This window comes from Staurois parvus, unplaced genomic scaffold (genome assembly GCF_062004578.1).
Source record: "Staurois parvus isolate SC_StPar_1 unplaced genomic scaffold, SC_StPar_1.0 ptg001287l, whole genome shotgun sequence".
Lineage (NCBI taxonomy): Eukaryota > Metazoa > Chordata > Amphibia > Anura > Ranidae > Staurois > Staurois parvus.
The window spans coordinates 266,259-289,210 of record NW_028319083.1 but is presented as its reverse complement, the minus strand read 5'-3'; the positions used below and the strand labels follow the sequence as shown (position 1 = coordinate 289,210).

The following is a 22,952-nucleotide window of genomic DNA, read 5'->3' as shown; positions in this document are numbered from 1 at the left end:
TTATATATTATTATTATTATACAGGATTTATATATTATTATTATTATTATTATACAGGATTTATATATTATTATTATCATTATTATACAGGATTTATATATTATTATTATTATACAGGATTTATATATTATTATTATACAGGATTTATATATTATCATTAGAGATGAGCGAATCGAACCAGGCGAACCGGAATTCGATACGAATTTCAGGAAAAATTCGATTCGTGTCGAATCCGAATATTTGCCTACTTCGGGTGCGCGAATCGGATTTTTCCCGATCAGCCGGCAAAAGTGTCCCTGCAGAGAGCTCCGCTATTTCTGACAGTTCTCTGACAGAAGGAACACATGTACAGCGGTTGAAACATTGTATCTATTTGTTTCCATTTAGGATACAGATGTTTTTATTCGGAAACAGATGTTTCAACCGCTGTACATGTGAAGGAGCTGTCAGAGAACTGTCAGAAATAGAGGAACTCTGCAGATACACTTTTTTGCCGGTTTGGAATTCTTATTTTCATCCTACTTCTTCTTCTTCTTCTTCTTCTTCTTCATCCTCATCCTCAGAAGAAGAAGAAGAGGATGAGGATGAAGAAGAAGTAGGATGAAAATAAGAATAATTCCAAGCCGGCAAAAAGTGTATCTGCAGAGCTCCTCTAAGTGTATCTGCAGAATAGAGGAGCTCTGCAGATACACTTTTTGCCGGCTTGGAATTATTCTTATTTTCATCCTACTTCTTCTTCTTCTTCTTCTTCATCCTCATCCTCATCCTCTTCTTCTTCTTCTGAGGATGAGGATGAAGAAGAAGAAGAAGAAGAAGAAGAAGAAGTAGGATGAAAATAAGATTAATTCCAAGCCGGCAAAAAGTGTATCTGCAGAGCTCCTCTAAGTGTATCTGCAGAATAGAGGAGCTCTGCAGATACACTTTTTGCCGGCTTGGAATTATTTTTATTTTCATCCTACTTCTTCTTCTTCATCCTCATCCTCATCCTCTTCTTCTTCTTCTGAGGATGAGGATGAAGAAGAAGAGGAAGAAGAAGTAGGATGAAAATAAGAATAATTCCAAGCCGGAAAAAAGTGTATCTGCAGAGCTCCTCTATTCTGCAGATACACTTAGAGGAGCTCTGCAGATACACTTTTTGCCGGCTTGGAATTAATCTTATTTTCATCCTACTTCTTCTTCTTCTTCTTCTTCTTCATCCTCATCCTCATCCTCAGAAGAAGAAGAAGAGGATGAGGATGAGGATGAAGAAGAAGAAGAAGAAGTAGGATGAAAATAAGAATAATTCCAAGCCGGCAAAAAGTGTATCTGCAGAGCTCCGCTAAGTGTATCTGCAGAGCTCCGCTATTTCTGACAGTTCTGTGACATTCACTCCATACAGCGGTTGAAACATTGTATCTATTTGTTTCCATAAATGGATCCATTTATGGAAACAAATAGATACAATGTTTCAACCGCTGTATGGAGTGAATGTCACAGAACTGTCAGAAATAGCCTAAGAAATAGCGGAGCTCTGCAGATACACTTTTTGCCGGCTTGGAATTCTCCTTCTTCTCATCCTTCTTCTTCTCATCCTTCTTCTTCTTCTCATCCTTCTTCTTCTTCTCATCCTTCTCATCCTTCTCCTTCTTCTCATCCTTCTCCTTCTTCTCATCCTTCTTCTTCTTCTCATCCTTCTCCTTCTTCTCATCCTTCTTCTTCTCATCCTTCTCCTTCTTCTCATCCTTCTTCTCATCCTTCTCCTTCTTCTCATCCTTCTTCTCATCCTTCTTCTCATCCTTCTCCTTCTTCTCATCCTTCTCCTTCTTCTCATCCTTCTCCTTCTCCTTCTTCTCATCCTTCTCCTTCTTCTCATCCTTCTCCTTCTCCATCTTCTCATCCTTCTCCTTGTCCTTCTTCTCATCCTTCTCCTTCTCCTTCTCCTTCTTCTCATCCTTCTCCTTGTCCTTCTTCTCATCCTTCTCCTTCTCCTTCTCCTTCTTCTCATCCTTCTCCTTCTCCTTCTTCTCATCCTTCTCCTTCTCCTTCTTCTCATCCTTCTCCTTCTCCATCTTCTCATCCTTCTCCTTCTCCTTCTTCTCATCCTTCTCCTTCTCCTTCTTCTCATCCTTCTCCTTCTCCTTCTTCTCATCCTTCTCCTTCTCCTTCTTCTCATCCTTCTCCTTCTTCTCATCCTTCTCCTTCTTCTCATCCTTCTCCTTCTTCTCATCCTTCTTCTCATCCTTCTCCTTCTTCTCATCCTTCTTCTCATCCTTCTCCTTCTTCTCATCCTTCTCCTTCTTCTCATCCTTCTTCTCATCCTTCTCCTTCTTCTCATCCTTCTTCTCATCCTTCTCCTTCTTCTCATCCTTCTTCTCATCCTTCTTCTCATCCTTCTCCTTCTTCTCATCCTTCTCCTTCTTCTCATCCTTCTCCTTCTCCTTCTTCTCATCCTTCTCCTTCTCCTTCTTCTCATCCTTCTCCTTCTTCTCATCCTTCTCCTTCTCCTTCTTCTCATCCTTCTCCTTCTCCATCTTCTCATCCTTCTTCTTCTTCTCATCCTTCTCCTTCTCCTTCTCCTTCTTCTCATCCTTCTCCTTCTCCTTCTTCTCATCCTTCTCCTTTTCCTTCTTCTCATCCTTCTCCTTCTCCTTCTTCTCATCCTTCTCCTTCTCCTTCTTCTCATCCTTCTCCTTCTTCTCATCCTTCTCCTTCTCCTTCTTCTCATCCTTCTCCTTCTCCATCTTCTCATCCTTCTCCTTCTTCTCATCCTTCTCCTTCTCCTTCTCCTTCTCCTCCTTTTTCCTTCTCCTTCTCCTTCTCCTTCTCCTTCTTCTCATCCTTCTCCTTCTTCTCATCCTTCTCCTTCTCCTTCTTCTCATCCTTCTCCTTCTTCTCATCCTTCTCCTTCTCCTTCTTCTCATCCTTCTCCTTCTCCTTCTCCTTCTCCTTCCTCATCTCCAAGGGTTATTTAAATTAAAGGTACAGTGTTCTGCACTAATTTAAAGGCTCTCTGAAGCCTAGAAACCCTTTTTATAAGTTAACTTCGTAGCGAATAAATTCGCATCGAATCGAATTTCTTCCTGAAATTCGGCGAATCAGCCGAATCAAATTTTTGAATAATTCGCTCATCTCTAATTATCATTATTATACAGGATTTATATATTATTATTATTATCATTATCATTATTATACAGGATTTATATATTATCATTATTATACAGGATTTATATATTATTATTATTATACAGGATTTATATATTATTATATAGAATTTATATATTATTACTATTATACAGGATTTATATATTATTATTATTATACAGGATTTATATATTATTATAATACAGGATTTATATATTATTATTATTATTATACAGGATTTATATATTATTATTATACAGGATTTATATATTATTATTATTATTATACAGGATTTATATATTATTATTATACAGGATTTATATATTATTATTATTATTATTATTATACAGGATTTATATATTATTATTATACAGGATTTATATTATTATTATACAGGATTTATATATTATTATTAGACAGATTTATATAGCGCCAACAGTTTGCTCAGCACTTTACAATACTGAATGAAACAGATGAAACAAAACTCACCAAAAATTAAACAACCTTAACATTATAAATGCTCCATGTACACGGGACACTTCTGAACAATGGAAACTGACTGCTGGAAAATGTAGGTTAAAAAAACATCTGTTTAGCCGCGTTTGCATACCGTGTTTATGCGCATTTGCGTTTAGAAGCGTTTTTTAAAGATAACCTCAGGAGACCTTCCAAAATGCCCAGAATGCACTGAAAAACAGTAAATAACCTCAAAGTACGGTGTATCGGGTCCATTGGAGTACCGGGAAAACGCTTTGCATGTATTTTTCATGGGGAAAAAAGGCTCTGGACAGCATCTGGAAATGGAAGAGTTGAAAAAATGTTCCAAACGCAAATGTTTATAAACGTGGTTAGCAGTGTTTACAAGCGTTTGGCGTTTGAAACGCTGATAAAATCTAAAATATAACGTTTTCTGCGTTCAAAAAAACGACTGTAAACTAAACTGCCTGTAAACGATGATGTGTACATGGACCAGGGGCGGACTGACAACTCATGGGGCCCCTGGGCAATAGGGGATCATGGGGCCCCTGTGCCCTTGCCCAAACTCAAAAAAGCCTATGAAAAAGGTACCAAGGGGCATCTCATGGGGCCCCCTACTGACCCGAGTTTCCAAATGGTCAGTCCGCCCCTGGTAACCGCACCGGGTGACACCAAACCTAGGGACGCCTCTGGTTAACTCTTCTCCCCGCTCCCCTTAGGTGCCAATTCCTCACGGAGAGCTGGGGACCAGTACTTAAAATAGAACTTCTCCTTTTGGGTGGAGCTTCGCTTTAATATACAGCATATCTGAAAATCGATCAGTCCTGGTGTACTGACGACCTATCTCATTTCTTGGGGCCCAAAATTGTCAGGACAGTACAAATACCCCCGAAAGACCTTTTTCTGGATAGTAGACACTCCAAGGTATTTAGTAAGAGGCCTGTTGAGTTTAATGAAGTTTTTTTTGTCATCATTTTTTGAAAAATAAAGAAATTGACATTTTTTTCACTTTTTTTTTTTACATACTGTCACCAGTGCAGTACAGCGTCATCATATAACTGACGGTGATCTGGGATGCTGGCTGGTGACATATGTCAAAAAAAGTTAAGAATTTCTTTCAAATTATTTTTATTATTTTATTTTTTATTTTTTCATTATTTTATTTTTAACTTTTTTTTATGTTTTTTTTTTACCCTGTGATCAGAGCAATACAGTCTTAATATAGCAATGTTGTACTACTCTGGGCAAGTAATCAGAATTTTTAATTTCTTTACACATTGTGAATGAGGAGGCAGCACAGTAGCTAAAGGGTTAGCACTTCCTCCTGGCAAGTACTAGGGTCATTGGTTCATTTCCCAACCACAGCACCACCTGCCTGGAGTCTGCATGTTCTCCCTGTGCCTGTGTGGGTTTCCTATGGGTACTCCAGTTTCCTCCCGCATTCCAAAGACATGCTGATAGGTAAAATGGTATGTGTATGTATGAATGTGAGTTAGGGACCTAAGACTGTACGCCCCTTGAGGTTTAGGGACTGATGTGAATGTACTATATATATGTAAAGCGCTGCGTAAATTAACAGCACTATATAAGTACCTGTAATAAATAAACACTTTTGCCATTGAATTTCACTGGTATAAACAACCATTTTTACTGAATGAAACTGATCCATTCAGTGTGTATTGTTGTGAGAAGCTGTGATTGGCCACAGCTAATCGCAAGGTACAGATGGGCTGTGATTGGCCCTGTCTGTACCATGTGATCACTGTGACTAATCACAGCTAGCAACCTAATTGTAAGCAATGAATGCCAAGAAAGGAAGCCAATCATTGTTTAGAATTGTCATGTGATCTTCTGTGATTGGTCGCAGAGATTGCATGGTATCGGCAGTGATCAGTCATTGGCTGTGTCCAGTGAACACAGCCAGTGACAAATTGCGCCGCAGTATTTTACATTTTATTGATCAAGAGACACGTCCAACAACGCCACCATCAGTCCCGCCCCGCAAGCCAGAGTACTTGGTGTCATACTAGACTCCAATCTATCCTTCCAGCCCCAAGTCCAATCGCTAACAAACTCGTGCAGACTCCACCTCCGCAACATCGCCAAAATCCGCACGTTCCTAACCCCGGAAATTACTAAGCAGCTCATCCACTCCCTCATCATATCACGACTCGACTACTGCAACTCCCTCCTCACTGGCCTGCCTCGCCGCTTGCTATCCCCGCTTCAGTCGATCCTGAATACGGCTGCCAGACTCATTCACCTTTCCAACCGCTCCATTTCCGCCACCCCCCTCTGCCAATCCCTCCACTGGCTTCCGATTGCCCAACGGATCAAATTCAAAATCCTAACACTGACGTACAAAGCTGTCCACCATACTGCCCCAAATTACATCACCGATCTGATATCCAAATACCACCCAAAATGTACTCTCCGCTCCCCACAAGACCTCCTTCTCTCTAGTTCCCTGGTCTCCTCCTCCCATGCCCGCCTCAAGGACTTCTCCAGGGCATCACCCCTCCTCTGAAACTCCCTACCCAAATCAATCAGACTATCACCCACTCTCCTCTCCTTTAGGCGCACCCTGAAAACCCATCTCTTCAGGGAAGCCTACCCCACCCTCTGCTAACTGCCGATTTCCTCCACTCTTCCTACCACTCCATCCTCCACAGCGTTTCCTCCCGTACCACTATCCCCTCCCTCCTAGATTGTAAGCTCCAAGGAGCAGGGCCCTCGAACCCCTCGTGTATCACATTGTATTGTTACTGTACTGTCTCATGTATTTTCCCCCATTGTAATGTACAGCGCTGTGGCTTTTTAAATTGCAATTAGTGTCAGTGTATAGTCAAGTAGTTTGTTAGCTTTCATGTGGATGCATTGAGAAGGCTAGATACTGAGCCATGGGGAGGGGACGAAAAGAACTCTCAAAAGACCTGAATAACAAGGTAATGGGATTTTATAAAAATGGCAAAGGATATAAAAAGATATTCAAAGCCTTGAATATGCCAGTCAGTACTGTTCTATCACTTATTATGAACTGGGAAATATGGGGATCTCTTGATACCAAGCCAAGGTTAGGTAGACCAAGGAAAATAGCAGCCACAACTGTCAGAATAATTGTTCACGATACAAAGAAAAAGCCACAGGAGAAATACAGGCTGCTCTGGAAAAAAAAAGATGGTGTGGGTTTCAAGGAGCATAATACGACAATGCTTGAACAAAAATGAGCTGCATGGTTGAGTTGCCAGAAAGAATTATTTACTGCACCAATGCCATGAAAATCCTGGTTACAATATGCCCAACTATTGTTTGACACAACTCACAGCTTCTGGCACAGTGTAATCTGGAGTGAGGAGACCAAAATAGAGTTTTATGGTCACAACATATGTTTGGAGAGGGGACAACAAAGTCTATAGCGACAAGAATACCGTCCCTACTGTGAAGCATGGTGGTGGTTCACTGATGTTTTGTGTGTATGTGAGCTCTAAAGGCACGTGGAATCTTGTGAAAATTGGTGGCAAGATGAATGCGGCATGTTATAAGAAAATACTGGCAGGCTGTGGGGGGGGGGGGGGGGGTGTCTGAACATGGTGCCGGGAGGCCGTTGAGACACTCGTGACACACACCGTACGGAAAAATTGCAAAACTAGAGCCCCAAGACCCTACCTACCTGACCCTGCTGGTGGCTCTGGCTGGGCTTTGTGGTGCGCTCGAGCGGGTGCAGAGACCACGCAGCGGTTGGTGGTGACGGTGAGCCCAGGAGAAGGATTGGGTTGCTGTGGAGCGAGGCTCAGATCCCAGAGCCCTGGAGGGATCGGCACTGGCTGACAGAGGCGCTCCCTTGAGTGCAGGGGAGCATTGAAAGAGGCAGAAGGCAGAGGAACCAGGGGGGATCCCAGGAGGGAATGTCCATATGGGGCTGTGCCAAGCTAAGGGCTGGATGTCATAATGGCCTGGAAGGAAGCAGTGCACACTGGAGACTTGGGACCTGGAGACAACTAAAGATGAGGACATCCTGAGTATCCACCCAGACCCCCTCAGGAGACCCTGCAAACCAGATGGAAAAGCATACAGAGACGGGGCGACCCAGAACCCCAGGCTTGGAGGGTGATGGTGAGTTGCCGTGGACAACAGTTGGAAAACTAAGTTATTACTGTCTCTGTTGCTAGTAAACGTATACCTAAGTGGTGGGCTGGGCAGTTAGAAGACCAAGAAGTGGGGAGATCCTAGAGGCCATGTGATATTGCATTTAAATGTAAAAGTGTCCCAAATTTATCTGGGTCTGCAAAAGTCATTGGAGAAGAACAAGTAGGACAAACGTTTCCTAGGTGATAACGTTTTTTGATTATTGAGTAGAAATTAGCGGCTAAGCCTTATCAACATGAAGAACAGACCCGCCAAAGGTGGGGATGTAAAAACTCCACAACCTAATACAAATACCAGCACAATAAAGAAATATATGCCAATACAAGAAAAAAAGTCCAGACACAATAGGCGGAGAAACAACAGAAAGGATGTAGATATGTAAATATAATGGTGAGCAGTCCAGATTGTCATTCGGAACACGGGAAGGGAATGAGAATAATGAATCTATAAACGTGGACAGCGTAAAAGATCAAAAGGTCTTGGAACAACAGAGAGGAATATCACAGATGCCTACAAAAATAGAGATGGTGGAAATGTGGAAGGTCCATGATTTGAATAGTCTATATCTTTCTTCCTTTGAACAGATAGAGAAAAGAAATACCAGATAGCTATGAGCAAAATTGATTTTATGACATACAGTATAATGTGAAAGGTTTAAATTCTCCTGCTAAAAGACATAAGATACTTAGGGAAGTTCATCATCTATCCACAGATGTAGTGTTTTTACAAGAGACACATTTATCATATGATACTAATGTTAAATTATATTCAAGGCACTACCCAACTAGTGATCGTGTTCTCAAAAAATGTGGGTTTTGATGTGAAGGAGAAACTGGCCGATCCAGAGGGACAGTTTTTATGTTTAAGAGGGAAAATGAGGTGTCAAACCTTTACATTGGTTAATATTTATTGCCCAAATCAGAATCCAGAAGTATTTGTATATGGAGTGTTGGGGAAAATTATTAACTTTAAGAGGGGAAGTCTGGTCTTGGCAGGAGATTTGAATTTTTGTCTTGATCCAGGGATGGATGCGTCTTCGAATGCACAGAGAGGAGGAGGTAAAAATTAAGATTGTTGAAAAGGAGGTTACATCAAAGTCAGTTAATAGATGCATGGAGGGTGAAACATCCCAGAGAAAGAGATTATACCTTCTTCTCTCTAGAGCATAGATCGCATTCATGTTTGGATTGTATAATGATAGAGCATAGACAACTTTACTCATTGGATAATTCCAATATAGAGGCTATGTCTATCTCGGATCATGCTCCTGTCATGGCGAGACTAGAAGTAGGAGAAGACCAGAACAAAAGAAAAATTCTAAGAACCAGAAAGTTAAAGAGGAAGAAAGGAGGAGGAAAAGGCAGGATTATTTAAAGGCAGAAGACCTGCCAAAAATACCAGAAGAAAAATTAATATCTTTAGAACAAGCGATCTCCCAGGAGGAAATTAATATGGTCCTGAAAAATACACCTGGAGGGAAGAGGCCAGGACCTGATGGGTATACGGTGGAGTATTATAAGTTATTTAAAGAATTATTGGTCCCTAAACTCTGCACATATATGAATGCTTTAGGAGAGGGAATGGGAATAAGAGACAGAGTCCCTGCAAGCGTATATACCAATTATTCTTAAAGAAGGAAATGATAGTTCACAATGCGCAAGTTATAGACCTATATCATTACTAAATACAAACAAAAAACTGTTTGCGAAAGTGCTAGCTTCTAGGTTAAAAGAGCTGATGATGGAATGGATACGCTTAGACCAAGTGGGTTTTGTTCCTGGTAGGGAAGGGAGGGATAATGGCTTAAGAACATTGCTCCTTCTACAAAAGGCAAAGAGAGAAAAGCTACCCACAATTATATTGTCGATTGATGCCAAAAAAGCTTTTGACAGGGTAGATTGGGGGTTCATGATAAATACCCTAGAGGTCTTAGGAATAGGGACAAAAATGTTAAGGTGGATAAAGGAGCTTTATAATAGTCCATCAGCGGCGGTTATGGTAAATGGTCCCTTTCAGGGTTCTTTAAGATGTAAAATGGTACTAGACAGGGATGTCCATTATCCCTGTTCTTATTTGTTATATCCCCAGAACCCCTGTAGGCGATGGTAAGAGAGTGTAGACATTAGAGGAATTAAAATAGGAGAGATAGATCATAAAGTAGCGGCATATGCAGATGACATGTTTTTTTATATTGTGAACCCTGGATTAACATTGCCCAATCTAATGGGGTTACTAAAACAGTACGGAGAGTTCTCAAATCTGAAAATAAACCCCTCAAAATCAGAGATCTTGAATATTAATGTTCCAAAGAAAGAGATGCAGGGGGCGCTCTTGAGCAGCGTCCTAAGATGGCCACTCAGTAGGCACATTCCTCACCCACTGGACACAAAAAAAGGGGTCTGCCTGTGCTTCCAGCACTCGGCAGACAGTGGCCTACATGCCGGCGGTTCCCCCTGAAGCCCTGGCCTCAATTTCAGACCTGTCGCCGCTGCTACCTGCGGATGCACTGGACCCAGCCTATGACTCTGACTCTGCATGAGAGGCACCTCTGCAGGCCTCGGTGAGGATGGCCAGGTTAGTGGGGATGGCTTGGGCCGATAGTTCTGGGGCAGGGGACCATATGGGCTGAGTTGGTTGGGTTCCACTGTGACCTGAAGTTATCCCCAAGAGAGGGTTGGGTCCCTAAGCCTAGCTGGGGTTCATGCGGGACGGCTTTCATGGGTGTGTCCCTCTTCCTGGGGACTTCTATTTCTATTGACATGGGACTTAATTCTGTTATTGATCGTTCCATGTTTTATGTTTGTTGCCTTTTTACCCTCTGGGGGCCGATGTTATTGATGTTTCTATTTGCAGCCATGTGCTTGGTGGTAGAGTCACCCAAAATTGGTATCCTTTGAGTTAGGATGCATTTCACTATAGGTGTGATATGGCTATGCCATTGTACATACTTTTCATGTTTCCTTTTCTCTTGTCTATCTTGTCTTCTCCTCTTTCCTGGTTTTTTGTTTTTGCTTTCTGCAGGGTTTCGGGACGCCATGGACTGGCTGTCTTCGGGAGTGGAAATTGTTGGCCAACATGTGCTTTTTCCCCATACCTGCGGACCCCACAGGCAGGTATTTACTTTTTCAGGATACCCTCTGGGATCAGGAGGTCACCTTTGTCTCTTATTATGCCCCTAATCGCTTTCAGCACAAATTTCTCTTGCATCTTTGTACCATTATTTCCCAACACTCTAAGGGCCCTCTTCTTTTGGGAGATTCAAATGTTACCTTGGATTCCGCTCCAGATAGACGCCATGCATGGGGGAGCGGCCCCTTCTCACGACTTAGTGCAGGAGGAACGCATGCGCTTGCTCCTGCGATCTGCAGGACTGGTGGATGTTTGGCGGGAACTTCACCCTACTGAGCGTGACTTTACATTCTATTCCAACTCTCATGACAGTTTCTGCAGAATTGACCATGTATTTATGCAGGTGCAACGGCTTCCTTTAGTCAGGTGGATATCTATCCCTTCCTCGCTCTGGTCGGACCATGATCCCTTGGTTCTACTTCTTGCACTTTTGGGTATGGCATAGCACCCTTTTCATTGGTGTATTAATGAGTTTCTACTGACAACTCAAGTCACCTGTCAGCAAATTGAATCCTCCATATGGACAAATTTACAGATAACTCAGGTTCTGTCTCTTCGGTGTTGCCCCTCTGGGAGGCACATAAAGTGACGGTGTGGGGCCACATTATACAACTGGCTGCGGCTCAGAAACGGGAGCATCGCCTTTTGGAACTTCACTCTCTTCTGGCCTCGGCAGATGCTCATTGCTTGTCTCATCAGAGGCTGAACGGACCTTACGTTGAACCAAACATATGTTTTTTCATACCTGTGCTAATAAGCCGGGTCCAATGTTGGCTAGGAAACTCAACTCTGTGGAGAAACCCTATAAGCTGGTCCAGTTGCGGCTCCCCACCGGGGATTGTACTTCCAATTCCCGGCTGATCGTCTCGTGCTTCGCAGACTTCCTTTCACATCTGTACTGTACGCCAAATTGGCATACAGAAATGCTTCAGGATCTATGGCTCCCTGGATTGTCCGAAGCGGTGCAGGTAGCCCTTAATGCAGGTGTATCTGTATCGGAAATATTCCAAGCTATCAAATCCTTACGATCCTCTGCGGCCCTGGTGGCTTTTTAGGCCTCTATTACAAGAAATCTGTAGCCCTGTTGGCGCCCTTTTTGGCTACTTACTTCAATGAATTACGACAAGGATCTTTGCCCTCTCCGGATGCAGGCAGAGCTCATATCTCAATGATCCCTAATACTACAGAAGATGTACAGGAACCGCAAGCCTTTCAGCCCATCTCGCTCCTTAATGAGGATTTGAAGATATTGGGCAAGATTCTCAGTCTTTGGATCAACAAGTATTTGCGTAGCCTGGTCCATAGGGACCAAGTGGGTTTCGTCCTTGGGAGGCAGGCGGGTGACAATATTTGCAAGGTGGTTCACCTTATACACCTTCTGCAACAGAGGAAAATTCCAGGATTTCTACTGTCTTTGGACATATATAAAGCTCTTGATTCCTTATCCTGGGAATACCTACATTTCGTGTTGTCCCGCTGGGGCTTTGGGGATTCCATCCTTTTTTGGATTCAGGCCCTGTATTCTTCCCCTTCGGCTTTCTCAGATCCCTTTCCTATTTGGTGAGGAATGAGACAGGAATGTCACCTGTCTCTGGCGCTATTTTTCCTGGTGCTTGAACTGTTGGCCTTGGCACTCTGGGCTGATTGCAACACATTGGGGGTCCCTTACGTGGGTCAGGAATTTAAGTTGAATCCTTTTGCGGACGATGCCCTCTTGACTCTCACTAATCCTTTGATAACGCTCCCATACTTGCAACAGGTTCTTGCGCGTTTTTCCTTATTTCGGGTCTTCGGATAAATTTACATAAGACTGTCTCTCTCAATATCATCTTGGCCTTGGATTTGGTTTTGCGCTTACAGCCCCACTTTCCCTACAAATGGGCTTCCTCTTTGCTTGAATACCTGGGCATTCACCTGACTCCTACCTATGACTCTGTTTGCTGCAAACTATTTTCCATTGCTTCACTCCGTGTCCTCTCTTATGCGCTCTTGGCAATTCCCATTCCTGTCTTGGATAGGACAGTTTAATTTGGTGAAAATGACTATCCTGCTGAAATTGTTACATTATTTTTGCACCCCCCCAGTGTGGGTTCCCTCCTATTTCCTCCAGCTGGTTCAGGTGAGGATTCTGCGATTTATCTGGGCTGACAGGTGCCCCAGGGTCTCCAGAAATAAGCTTTTTGTTCATAGGCTGCAGGGAGGCTTGGGGGTGCTCAGTGTAGCTAAGTATTATCAGGCAAGCCAGATTGCCGCACTGTCTTCGTTGCCTGCTTCCTTTGCTGTTCCCCTCTGGGTTCTTTTGGAGCTACCTAATTGTGACCCTATTGCAACATCGAAGCTTCTATGGCTCCCCCCTACTCTATGCCCAACAACATTGAGCCCTATTTTGCTCCATGGCCTTCACATGTGGGACTTGGTTCGCTACTCTAGTGGCTTGATGTCACCCTTTCTACCCCTGCTTCCAATCAATAATAATCCTCTCTTCCCAGTGGGCTTAGACCAACCTGGGGCGTTCTCTTGGTGGGTGGCCAATGGTTTTTCGCTATTTTGAGTTTGGGCAAGGACACAGGGGCCCCATGATCCCCTATTGCCCGGGGGCCCCATGAATTGTCAGTCCGCCCCTGATTGGAAGTATCATTCACTGTTGATTCCCCTGGTGGGTACTGAGTTTTTTCCACAAGAGAAAGACAACATTTCGGGGAAATGGTTTAAAGATGTAGATGCACATTTAAGTAGTTAAGGGGAAGTTGCACACTTTTCAGGATTTAAAGAGTAAAAAAGAGTTATTTGTCATATTAGATGAACTGAGATATTGTCAACTGAGGCATTTTTTTTCAAAGTTGCCTCAACCACTGAGGATGCTGGAGGACATGCTCCCATTTGAAAAAAAACTGGGTTGTGATATAGCTCCAAAGTATGTTACTTCAAGGATATATAAAATTCTTATTGAATTGAATTCTTAGAGAAATGGGAAAGGGAATTGGAAACAAAAATGAGTGAACAACAGAAAATAAAATGTTTAAGTTAACATGTGGGGTGATGACTATAAACATAGTTGAAATTAATTCTAAATGTTTAACGAGATGGAATTTGACACATAGACAATGAGTAGAAATCTCACTGTTATGTTGGAGGGGATGTGGATTTAAGGGAACAATGGCACATATATGGTGGGCTTGTCCAAAAATACAGGGGTTTTGACAAGATATAATCCAATTTATCCAGGAGATATTGGGGACCACTATACAGAACGATCCGTTGGTGTCAGGAATGGACTTGCCAATAGTGGTGGGACTCACCTGCCTTGTGGGCTGCAGTAACAGGTCTGGCCAGCGGGTGCTCTCAACAACCAGAGGCTCACTTCGGCAATTAGCCATCACCTGGGGCTGATTGCAGGTGGTGTATTTAAGGGATGGCCAGACCTGCAGTTAGGGCCTTGTTGTACTGTTTGCTTGGCCCTGGTTTCCTGATCCCGTGACTTCTGTCCTGACTCTGCTTGAACTCTGCCTGTACTGACCTCGGCTAGTCCTGACCACTCTCCCGCCTGCTCCTGGTACTCCGTTTGCTACCGACCCGGCCTGCCTGACTACTCTTGTATTGTATGTTTGTTATCTGTTGGGAGGTTTGGTTTAGTTTGTTTGCACTATGTTTATGTTTAGTTTTGCACTGAGTTTGTATTGTTAGTCTTAATAAATTATATTATTTACTACACCTGAAGCCTGCGTTTCCCTGTGTCAGTCCACACACTTCTGGTCATACCCCGATCCCTGACAGTTGGTATGTATATTTTACAGGTCAGATATATTAGTGAAACAGTATAAACATAGCACATTATACCGTCTAATTAGCGCGGCTAAGGGACTTATTCCCAAATTCTGGCAGGTACAAGAGCATCCAACAATGAGGGACTGGGTTGAATATATAAATAAGATGGAGGAGTTATACCGTATAGATGAAGAGAAAATGGGAACATTTAGAAAGGAATGGGGTAGATGGCATGACTTCAAGACATCTAAAAAATATATGGAAATAGTGGGAGTCCCAGGTGGTCAGAGGCAGGAGAATTGAATGGAATCTCCAGAGGGCCGTAGCAATATGAAAAGAGAAAAGAAAGGTTGGAGAGAAAGAATGGAAAGAAGAGGAAGCGTAGGAAAAGAGAAGAGATATGGACTAGAATAATGGAATGAGACGGGACAAGTTATATGGACGAGAGTAGCTTAAGGGGTGTTGGGTGAAGGGGGGGGTAGATGTGCAATGTTAGCATTTTAGATGAATATGATATATTGTTGAGTTTTGTAATGAAAAATGTAATAAAAGATATAATAATTAAAAAAAAGAAAATACTGCAGACAATTTGTATTCTTCTGCACAAACGCTGTGCATTGGACGCTCTTGAACTTTCCAGCAAGACAACGACCTTAAGGCCAAGTTGACCCTCCAGTGGCTACAGCAGAAAAAAGTGAAGGTTTTGGAGTGGCCATCACAGTCTCCTGATCCTAATATCATCAAGCCACTCAGCTTGATTGGGAGATCTCAAATGTGTGGTAATGCAAGATGACCAAAGACTTTGCATGACCTGGAGGCAATTTGCCAAGACGAGTGGGCAGCTATATCACCTGCAAGAATTTTGGCCTCATAGACAACTATTACAAAGGATTTCAGTCTGTCATTGTTGCTAAAGGGGGCAATATGCAGACTTTTGAACAGGGGATCATTTAATTTGTTTATTTCTTGCCATGTTTTGTTTTATGATTGTGCCATTCTGTTATGACCTACAGTTGAATATCAACCCCAAAATAAATGTGTTTGCCTGCTCACTTATGCTTTCTTTAAAGATGGTACATATTGTATATTACCAATTCTCCAAGGGTATGCAAACTTTTGAACACAACTGTAGTTCTGTGGTTTACTGTCGCAGAGTTATGAGCATGGTTAAACGTAGATCTTGTTTTCCAGGTCAATGTTTAGTCTGCACGACAGATTGTGTAACTGATGTCACACTGTGTACACAAAGGTGTGTAATGGTAAATTTTCCCCTAAAAGACTGTAAAATGGTCTTCATGTTTTATAAACAATACGCCTGACCTGCATTTTTGAGGCAATTTGTAAAATATTGAAATACAGTGTTTTAATATTGATTGCGATTATATGGAGCAATATTTGCTTTTGTTCCTGCTGCCAGCAAACCTAGCCACTTAAATGTTTTAACTGATTGCAGATGACTGGCAATTTTTGGTGTGACTGAGTGACTATTTGTTTTCCTCTTGTAGCATTAGACATATAAGAAGCCAGTATATGATTTAAAACTTAGTTAACCAACTACCGACATTGGCAGCCAGCCCTGTAAATGGGAATTGACGTATGAGATTGGTAGGAAGGTCTACTGATCATGTGGCACTGTGATTGGTACTGATGTCATAGAAAGTATGTCCTACCAGCTCTCATTATTGTCAGTGACAGCTTGGTCAAAGTTCTGGGGGGTGCTAATGAGGTAAGCCCAAGAACAACAGGAAAAACAAATGGAAGTACAGGTAAGGAAGTAATGTCCTGGAGTGGCCTAGCCAGTCTCCAGACCTTAATTCGATTGGAAATCTGTGGAGGGAGCTGAAAGTTCGAGTTGCCAAACGTCAGCCACCAAACCTTAAAGACTTGGAGAGGATCTGCCAAGAGGAGTGGGCCAAAATCCCTCCTGAGATGTGTGCAAACCTGGAGGCCAACTGCAGGAAACGTCTGACTTCTGTGATTGCCAACAAGGGATTTCCCACCAAGTACTAAGTCATGTTTTGTGAAGGGGATCAAATACTAATTTCCCTCATGAACATGCAAATCAGTCATCATTTGTTAGACATGCATTTCTTTTGAATTTTTTGTTGCTATTCTGTCTCTCAGTGTTACAATACACCAAACATTCGTGGAAAAGAACACTCTCATCGTGCATTACCGTGGTATAACACGTATTTATTGAATAAAAAGAGGATATATACTCACAAACCAATGTGATATAAGGCAGTAAAAGTAGTCCACAAAGACAGTCACAATGCATCTGTGTCTAATGATGCATATGAGCTAATGCGTTTCGGGAGCTGAACCCCCTTCCTCAGAGCTCTACCATTCGATTTTTAGACTGATCATTTCTTTGTAAGTGGGCAAACATTCAAAATCAGCAGGGGATCAAATACTTATTTCCTTCGCTGTATCTTGCTATGTCAAATGGTATACGTGATATTTTGTCAAAAATTTTCAGGGTGGGAGCCATCCACAATATTCAAAATTCCAAAAATAGACCACAAAAATGGACTCAAGGTGCTAAACCAACCCCGTGTTTTTCAATGTTGTTAGTTCTAAAGAAAATTAAAAAATTTTGATATATGTGAAAAAAAAGAGATTAATCCTCGACAGATGTCCTTATAAATCTTTATTAACACCTATTAAAAATATCTCTGTGAAGACATATGGCAAACAGTACCTAGTGAATTAAAATATACATCGAAACACCTAATCTGTTCCCAAATGTATACATATATAAATCATATTATCATATTAGATATTAAAGCATTTTTCTACATGGCAAAAAGTGGTCAAATCAAAGCAAAATTTACCTCAGAGACAAGGAAGATTTTTAAATGGATGAATATACCACCATGAGTCCTTCCGTGGTTCATTAACGAATCTTTATCCTTCATAAGTTCAGGTTTGAACAGTGTAGATAGTACTGGGTACTATTTACTATATGTCTTCACAGGGTTAGAGCCTTGAGTTCATGTTTGTGGTCTGTTTTTGGAAGCCCAAGAACAACGAAGTAATGCATATATGCAGCAATAGGGCATTAAGGTCCACCAGCCCTGCCAATGAATATGTACATATTGCTGTCATAAAAGGGTTAACCTTCACATAAACTTCATTTTAACACTCTCTCTCATTTAAATGTCCTTTCTGAATATGTTTTAGTTAATTCATTGCCTCTTGTTGATGTTTGATCTTCTAGTTAATGCCGAGGGTTGCTGTCCATGCCCCAAAACTGAGGTCAAGGCTAAAACTGGTGATACAGTCATTCTTCCATGCAAAATTGACCTGAGTCCTTGGAATCCTAACAAAGTCTTGTTGTCTTGGGAGAAGCAGCTTGGCCCTGGAAATAATATTACAGTTCACTCCCAGAAAGGTGTTTGCATGGAGGTTAACCAAGGTAGAACATCCCTGCCGTTCTGGAAAGATGGGAAAGGTGACCTAGAACTTAGAGATGTTGTGCCATCAGACAGCGGCGTCTACACCTTCTGGATCACTCAGGTCTCTGATGAAGAAGAGAAACAGTCCATGTGTTTTGAAGTGACCCTCATTCTGGACCCAGGAGAAAACAAATGTTGTCAAGGTGAGCAAGAAGGCAGCAGTAATATATTTATGAAAATATATTATCATGTGAAGAAAAACATTGTTATTCTTGCTAGTTGTATCCTTTTTATTTTTTATTTTGGTGAAGTTATTATTTATTGTATTTATATGTAATTATATAATTATATATTGTGAAAGTTAAGTAATTAAAAAGTTATATTGTAACCTATATTTTCTGATTAATATTTGATTATATATGTTAATTAGCCACATGTAATGTTTTTTTCCTGTACATAGAATTTATTAGTACTAATAGTAAAAAAGTCTAATCTGCCCAACTTTCAACACTTGTATGGAAGACTTACATTGAATCTTTCTTTTTCCAATGAAGGGTAAAAGTAAAAGGTTTCCTTTATTCCACTATTTCAAGCAGCATATACCAATCTTTCCTTTGCTCCTGTGCCACTCTGATGGGCCAATGGGGGTGAAGTGAAAGAGCTAGAACATTTAGGTAAGGGTGAGCATTGACACTCCCCCTCACAGAAGGAGTCCCTAGCCCTGTGTGGGCTCCAACAAGTTTGGTCAGAACTTGCACAACGTTTTCTTTCCCTTGTTGTAGTAGGCAGGGGCGGACTGACAACTCATGGGGCCCCCGGGCAATAGGGGATCATGGGACCCCTGTGTCCTTGCCCAAACTCAAAAAAAGCCTATGAAAAAGGTACCATGGGCATCTCATGGGGCCCCCTACTGACTCCTGCCCTCGGGCAGTGCCCGAGTTTCCAAATGGTCAGTCCACCCCTGGTAGTAGGTGAACAGTGTGAAGGTTTTACTTTGGCATTACTTTTGCATGGGCAAAAGGAAAGTTCTATTTAAATAAAACCTGTCACAAACTTAGGAAATATTCGGAAGTTACCTTTGGCTAAAAACTAAATGCAAAGAAGTCAATATAATCAGTAGATCCTGATATATAGGTAGCTAGAATTACATACAAATTTCAACTTTTTCTGTAAAATCAGTCTTGCTCTGCTCTTTAAATGTCCCAAGTCTCTTTATCAGTCCTTTATAGGGTGACCAATAGGGAAACTCAATAGGCAGGTAGAGTCTAGGGACAAGTTTGTCTTCAAGCTCAATTTGAAAAATCAAAAACTGAATATATATTAAAGCAGAGCTCCACCCAAAAGGGAAAGTTCCGCTTTAAGGACTGCTCCCCTGCTCCCCATTAAGGATTGGCACCTTTGGGGGGTGGGGGGAGCGGGTACACAAATTTGACAGGTATCCGCTCCCACTTCCGGTCCGATTGCCTAGGCGATTGGAAGCGGAAGGTGTCCTCCCTCCCTCCCTCCCTGTAGTCTTTTGGGACACGTGACAGGTCCCAGAAGACTACAGGACCATTCATGAAGTGCAGCGCTTCTCACGCATGCTCAGTGGGTACCCGGCTGTGAAGCCACAAGCTATCATAGCCGGGTGCCCACACTGAAGATGCCAGCGCCTGGAATACAGGACGGCCGGTGAAACGGGCTGCGGGGGACACACCACAGGACCGAGGGAAAAGTAAGTGGCTGTTTTTTAAAAGTCAGCAGCTACAGTTTTTGTAGCTGCTGACTTTTATTTTTTACTGGGTTAGTGGAACTCCGCTTTAACTTGTCTGTCAAAGAAGGTAAACTCTGCTTATGTTTTTCTTTTATTTCTTTTTTTATGTGTGCTTAGCTTGAATTATCAAGTAAAGGCTTTTGTCAGGTTTACTTTAAAAAATTCCCCAGGAAAGAGATAAATGACATTTGGTAAATCATTGACTTACAACCTTTAGTGCATTAAAGAAACTGTCATAATACAATTAAATCCAAATACAGCTGTAAGGAAGGGAGTATATACCTACCTCTCTAGCTGCATGCACCACCAAACATTACACCACTAAATAGAAATCTTTTTTTGGAGTCCCTTTTGAAACCAACACTTCGAAAGAGTCTACATGAGTTAGAGCTCAACTGCAGGAAATCTGAAAGTTTCTCCTTGTGGTGGGTCTGTGCCTACCCTGCTAGGCCTTACTGCTTGCTTAAGTCTAGGGGAGAATAAATGTATTTAGTTATCAGATCCTCATGTTCTGAGGAAGGGGCAAGTCTCTGAAACATGTTATCATGATGACTGCCTTCTCTCCTTTGGTTTGATATGTTTTGAGTGCTCCCCTAGGCTTCCAGGTTGCCCTCACCAGCCCTTGTTCAGGCAGTCTCTCGCCAGGTGTATGACATAACAACCGGATCTGGGACACGTGACTTACGGCAGATGCGCCATCTCAGTGATCCCAGCGGCTGCCATCCACACACCCTTCCCACTGTTCTGAGGCTCCTGGGCTGAGCAACCTACTGTTGGGCCTAGGATTATGTGTCATCCTCCAGCTTCTGAGAAAATGTGTTTCTCCTCTCCACTGGCTTGGTGATTTATCAATGAAAAAGAATTCTCCTGCGCTCCAAGACTCAGACAGGTGGCACAAGATGGAACCAGGCCTGGGGAGAACGAACACCACTGCATAAAGGGCTGTGCAGCTCCAAACCAAGGCTGGGGAAGCCCAATCAGCACTGTAAAATGAAATAAAAAACAAGAAGCGCACCAGCCTTGCGCATTACCTCAGCGACCAAAATTTATTACTTGTAAAAAACATACTCACAAACAGCGAATAAAATCAGGCATGTAAGTCCTCTCAGGGACTTGAAGATAACATGAGTCCCATCAGGGGAATAGGTGTTCAGTACAGCTGACGCGTTTCGAAGGGAGTCCCTTCTTCCTCAGAGCGCTTATTTTTAGTCCAGAGATATGGGTATATATAGGAGGGTGCACGTATGGTTCAGTTAGCTCTGAGGAAGAAGGGACTCCCTTCGAAACGCGTCAGCTGTACTGAACACCTATTCCCCTGATGGGACTCATGTTATCTTCAAGTCCCTGAGAGGACTTACATGCCTGATTTTATTCGCTGTTTGTGAGTATGTTTTTTACAAGTAATAAATTTTGGTCGCTGAGGTAATGCGCAAGGCTGGTGCGCTTCTTGTTTTTTATTTCATTTTACATTGGTGATTTATCAGTCTGGGCACTCCTACATGTCATGCTTTTTAACCCAACATTAAAGTGAACTTCGAATTTAACTGTTCCTAGGCTTGTGACTCTACTGACTTCCACAGGGTTGGGAGCGCTCCTTTATTTGTTGTTTTGTTTTTATCTGATCCTTTGCTCCCCTGACAGATAGTGCTCCCCCATGCTCCAGTGACAGTGGTGGATCATTCCTCGACATCATCAAGTTATGTGCAGGACTATGGACCCTAAATTGGTCTTGATGATGTCAGGACCTTAGACCACTGGAATACGGGGGAGAGGACAATGCTGGGACCAGTCTAAAAGCTTGCAAGATCAGGTAAAAGAAATCTTATTTTCTATGCCCCCTAGACCTAAACAAGTAGTTAAAGTGGTACTAAAGTCTCAAGGATTTTTACCTTCATGTATTCTATGCATGAAGGTAAAAAACCTTCTGTGTGCAGCGCCTAATCCTTACCTGAGTCCCCTCCGATCCAGCGATGTTCTTGACAGCCTCTGCTGTCTGGGGACTCTTCCAGGTCATTGGCTGAGACAACCACAGCTAGTGAGCCAATAAGGAGAGAACAGGGGGCAGGGCTGAGCTCTATGTGTCTTATGAATGCATAGAGCAGCAGCTCAGGGATGAGCACACAGCGGTGCCCCAGGGCGAGCAGCTTTCCCTGGGGGCACTGCTCTAGGGGGAGGAGCCAGGAGTGCCGGCAGGGACCCAAGAATAGGAGGGTCAGGGCAAAAACACATCACAGAGCAGGTAAGTATAACATGTTTGTTATTTTCTTAAAAAACTAAGCTTTAGTGTCTCTTTAACCCCTGCATTGTGGATACATCCGCACAGCAAAGAGGAATTTTAAGGTTTCCTGAAATTGTACTTTAAGGCAGGAGAAAAATATTTACTCTCTTCCACTTTTCTTGGCTTTGTATTGAGGATAGAAAATAAATGTCTCTTTGTATTTTATATTTTGTTTTAGGTTGTCATGGAGGACAAAAGTAGGAACTAACAGACTAATCAGAAATCATTGATACAGAACCCATGCCGAAATATTGCTCAAGATCTGGATATCTAGGAAATTATTCTGGGCATCTGTAAAGAACCACCATATAAATCATCATAGACAGAATATTTTTATTTTTTCCTTTTACTTTTGGTATCAATGTTGTTATGTTTTCAGAAGATTTAAATTGGTAAATTAAAGAATAATTCTACCCCAATTTGTTTTTTACTTATAGGAAGAAAGCGTTTTAACCTCAACCAGGGTTTTATTAAGTCTGTGGGGGATTCACCTGCTTTATTTTTCTAGGTGACCAATGTCACTGAAACAGAAAGTGATGGAAATTATATAATTGTCACCAGGGGCGGACTGACGGGCCCCCGGGCAATAGAGGATCATGGGGCCCCTGTGTCCTTGCCCAAACTCAAAAAAGCCTATGAAAAAGGTACCAGTGGCATCTAATGGGGCCCCCTACTGACCCCGGACCCTTGGGCAGTGCCCGAGTTTCCAAATGGTCAGTCCGCCCCTGGTTGTCACCACAATAGGAGTGTAGATCTTCCAAATGGGTGCTGTGTCTCCAAGAGGAGATATTCTCAACTTCAGATAGATTTTACTAAACTTTCCATTGTGTTGTCAAGACAGGAATTAAGCAAGAGACAGCAGATATAAAAATCTGACATGGGTTCT

General features: G+C 42.3%; 1 protein-coding gene across 1 annotated transcript in view; it reads left to right on the top strand.

Moving 5' to 3' along the window:
- The window catches only part of LOC149437480 (uncharacterized), a 50,119-nt gene extending 27,634 nt beyond the window's left edge, over positions 1–22,485 (top strand). The window contains exons 3-4 of the mRNA XM_089660899.1: positions 17,858–18,238; positions 22,245–22,485. Of these exons, the coding sequence (XP_089517025.1) occupies positions 17,858–18,238; positions 22,245–22,267 (404 nt within the window). The 3' untranslated portion in view covers positions 22,268–22,485. The remainder of the gene's footprint in view (positions 1–17,857; positions 18,239–22,244) is intronic.
- The last annotated feature ends 467 nt before the right edge of the window (positions 22,486–22,952 follow it).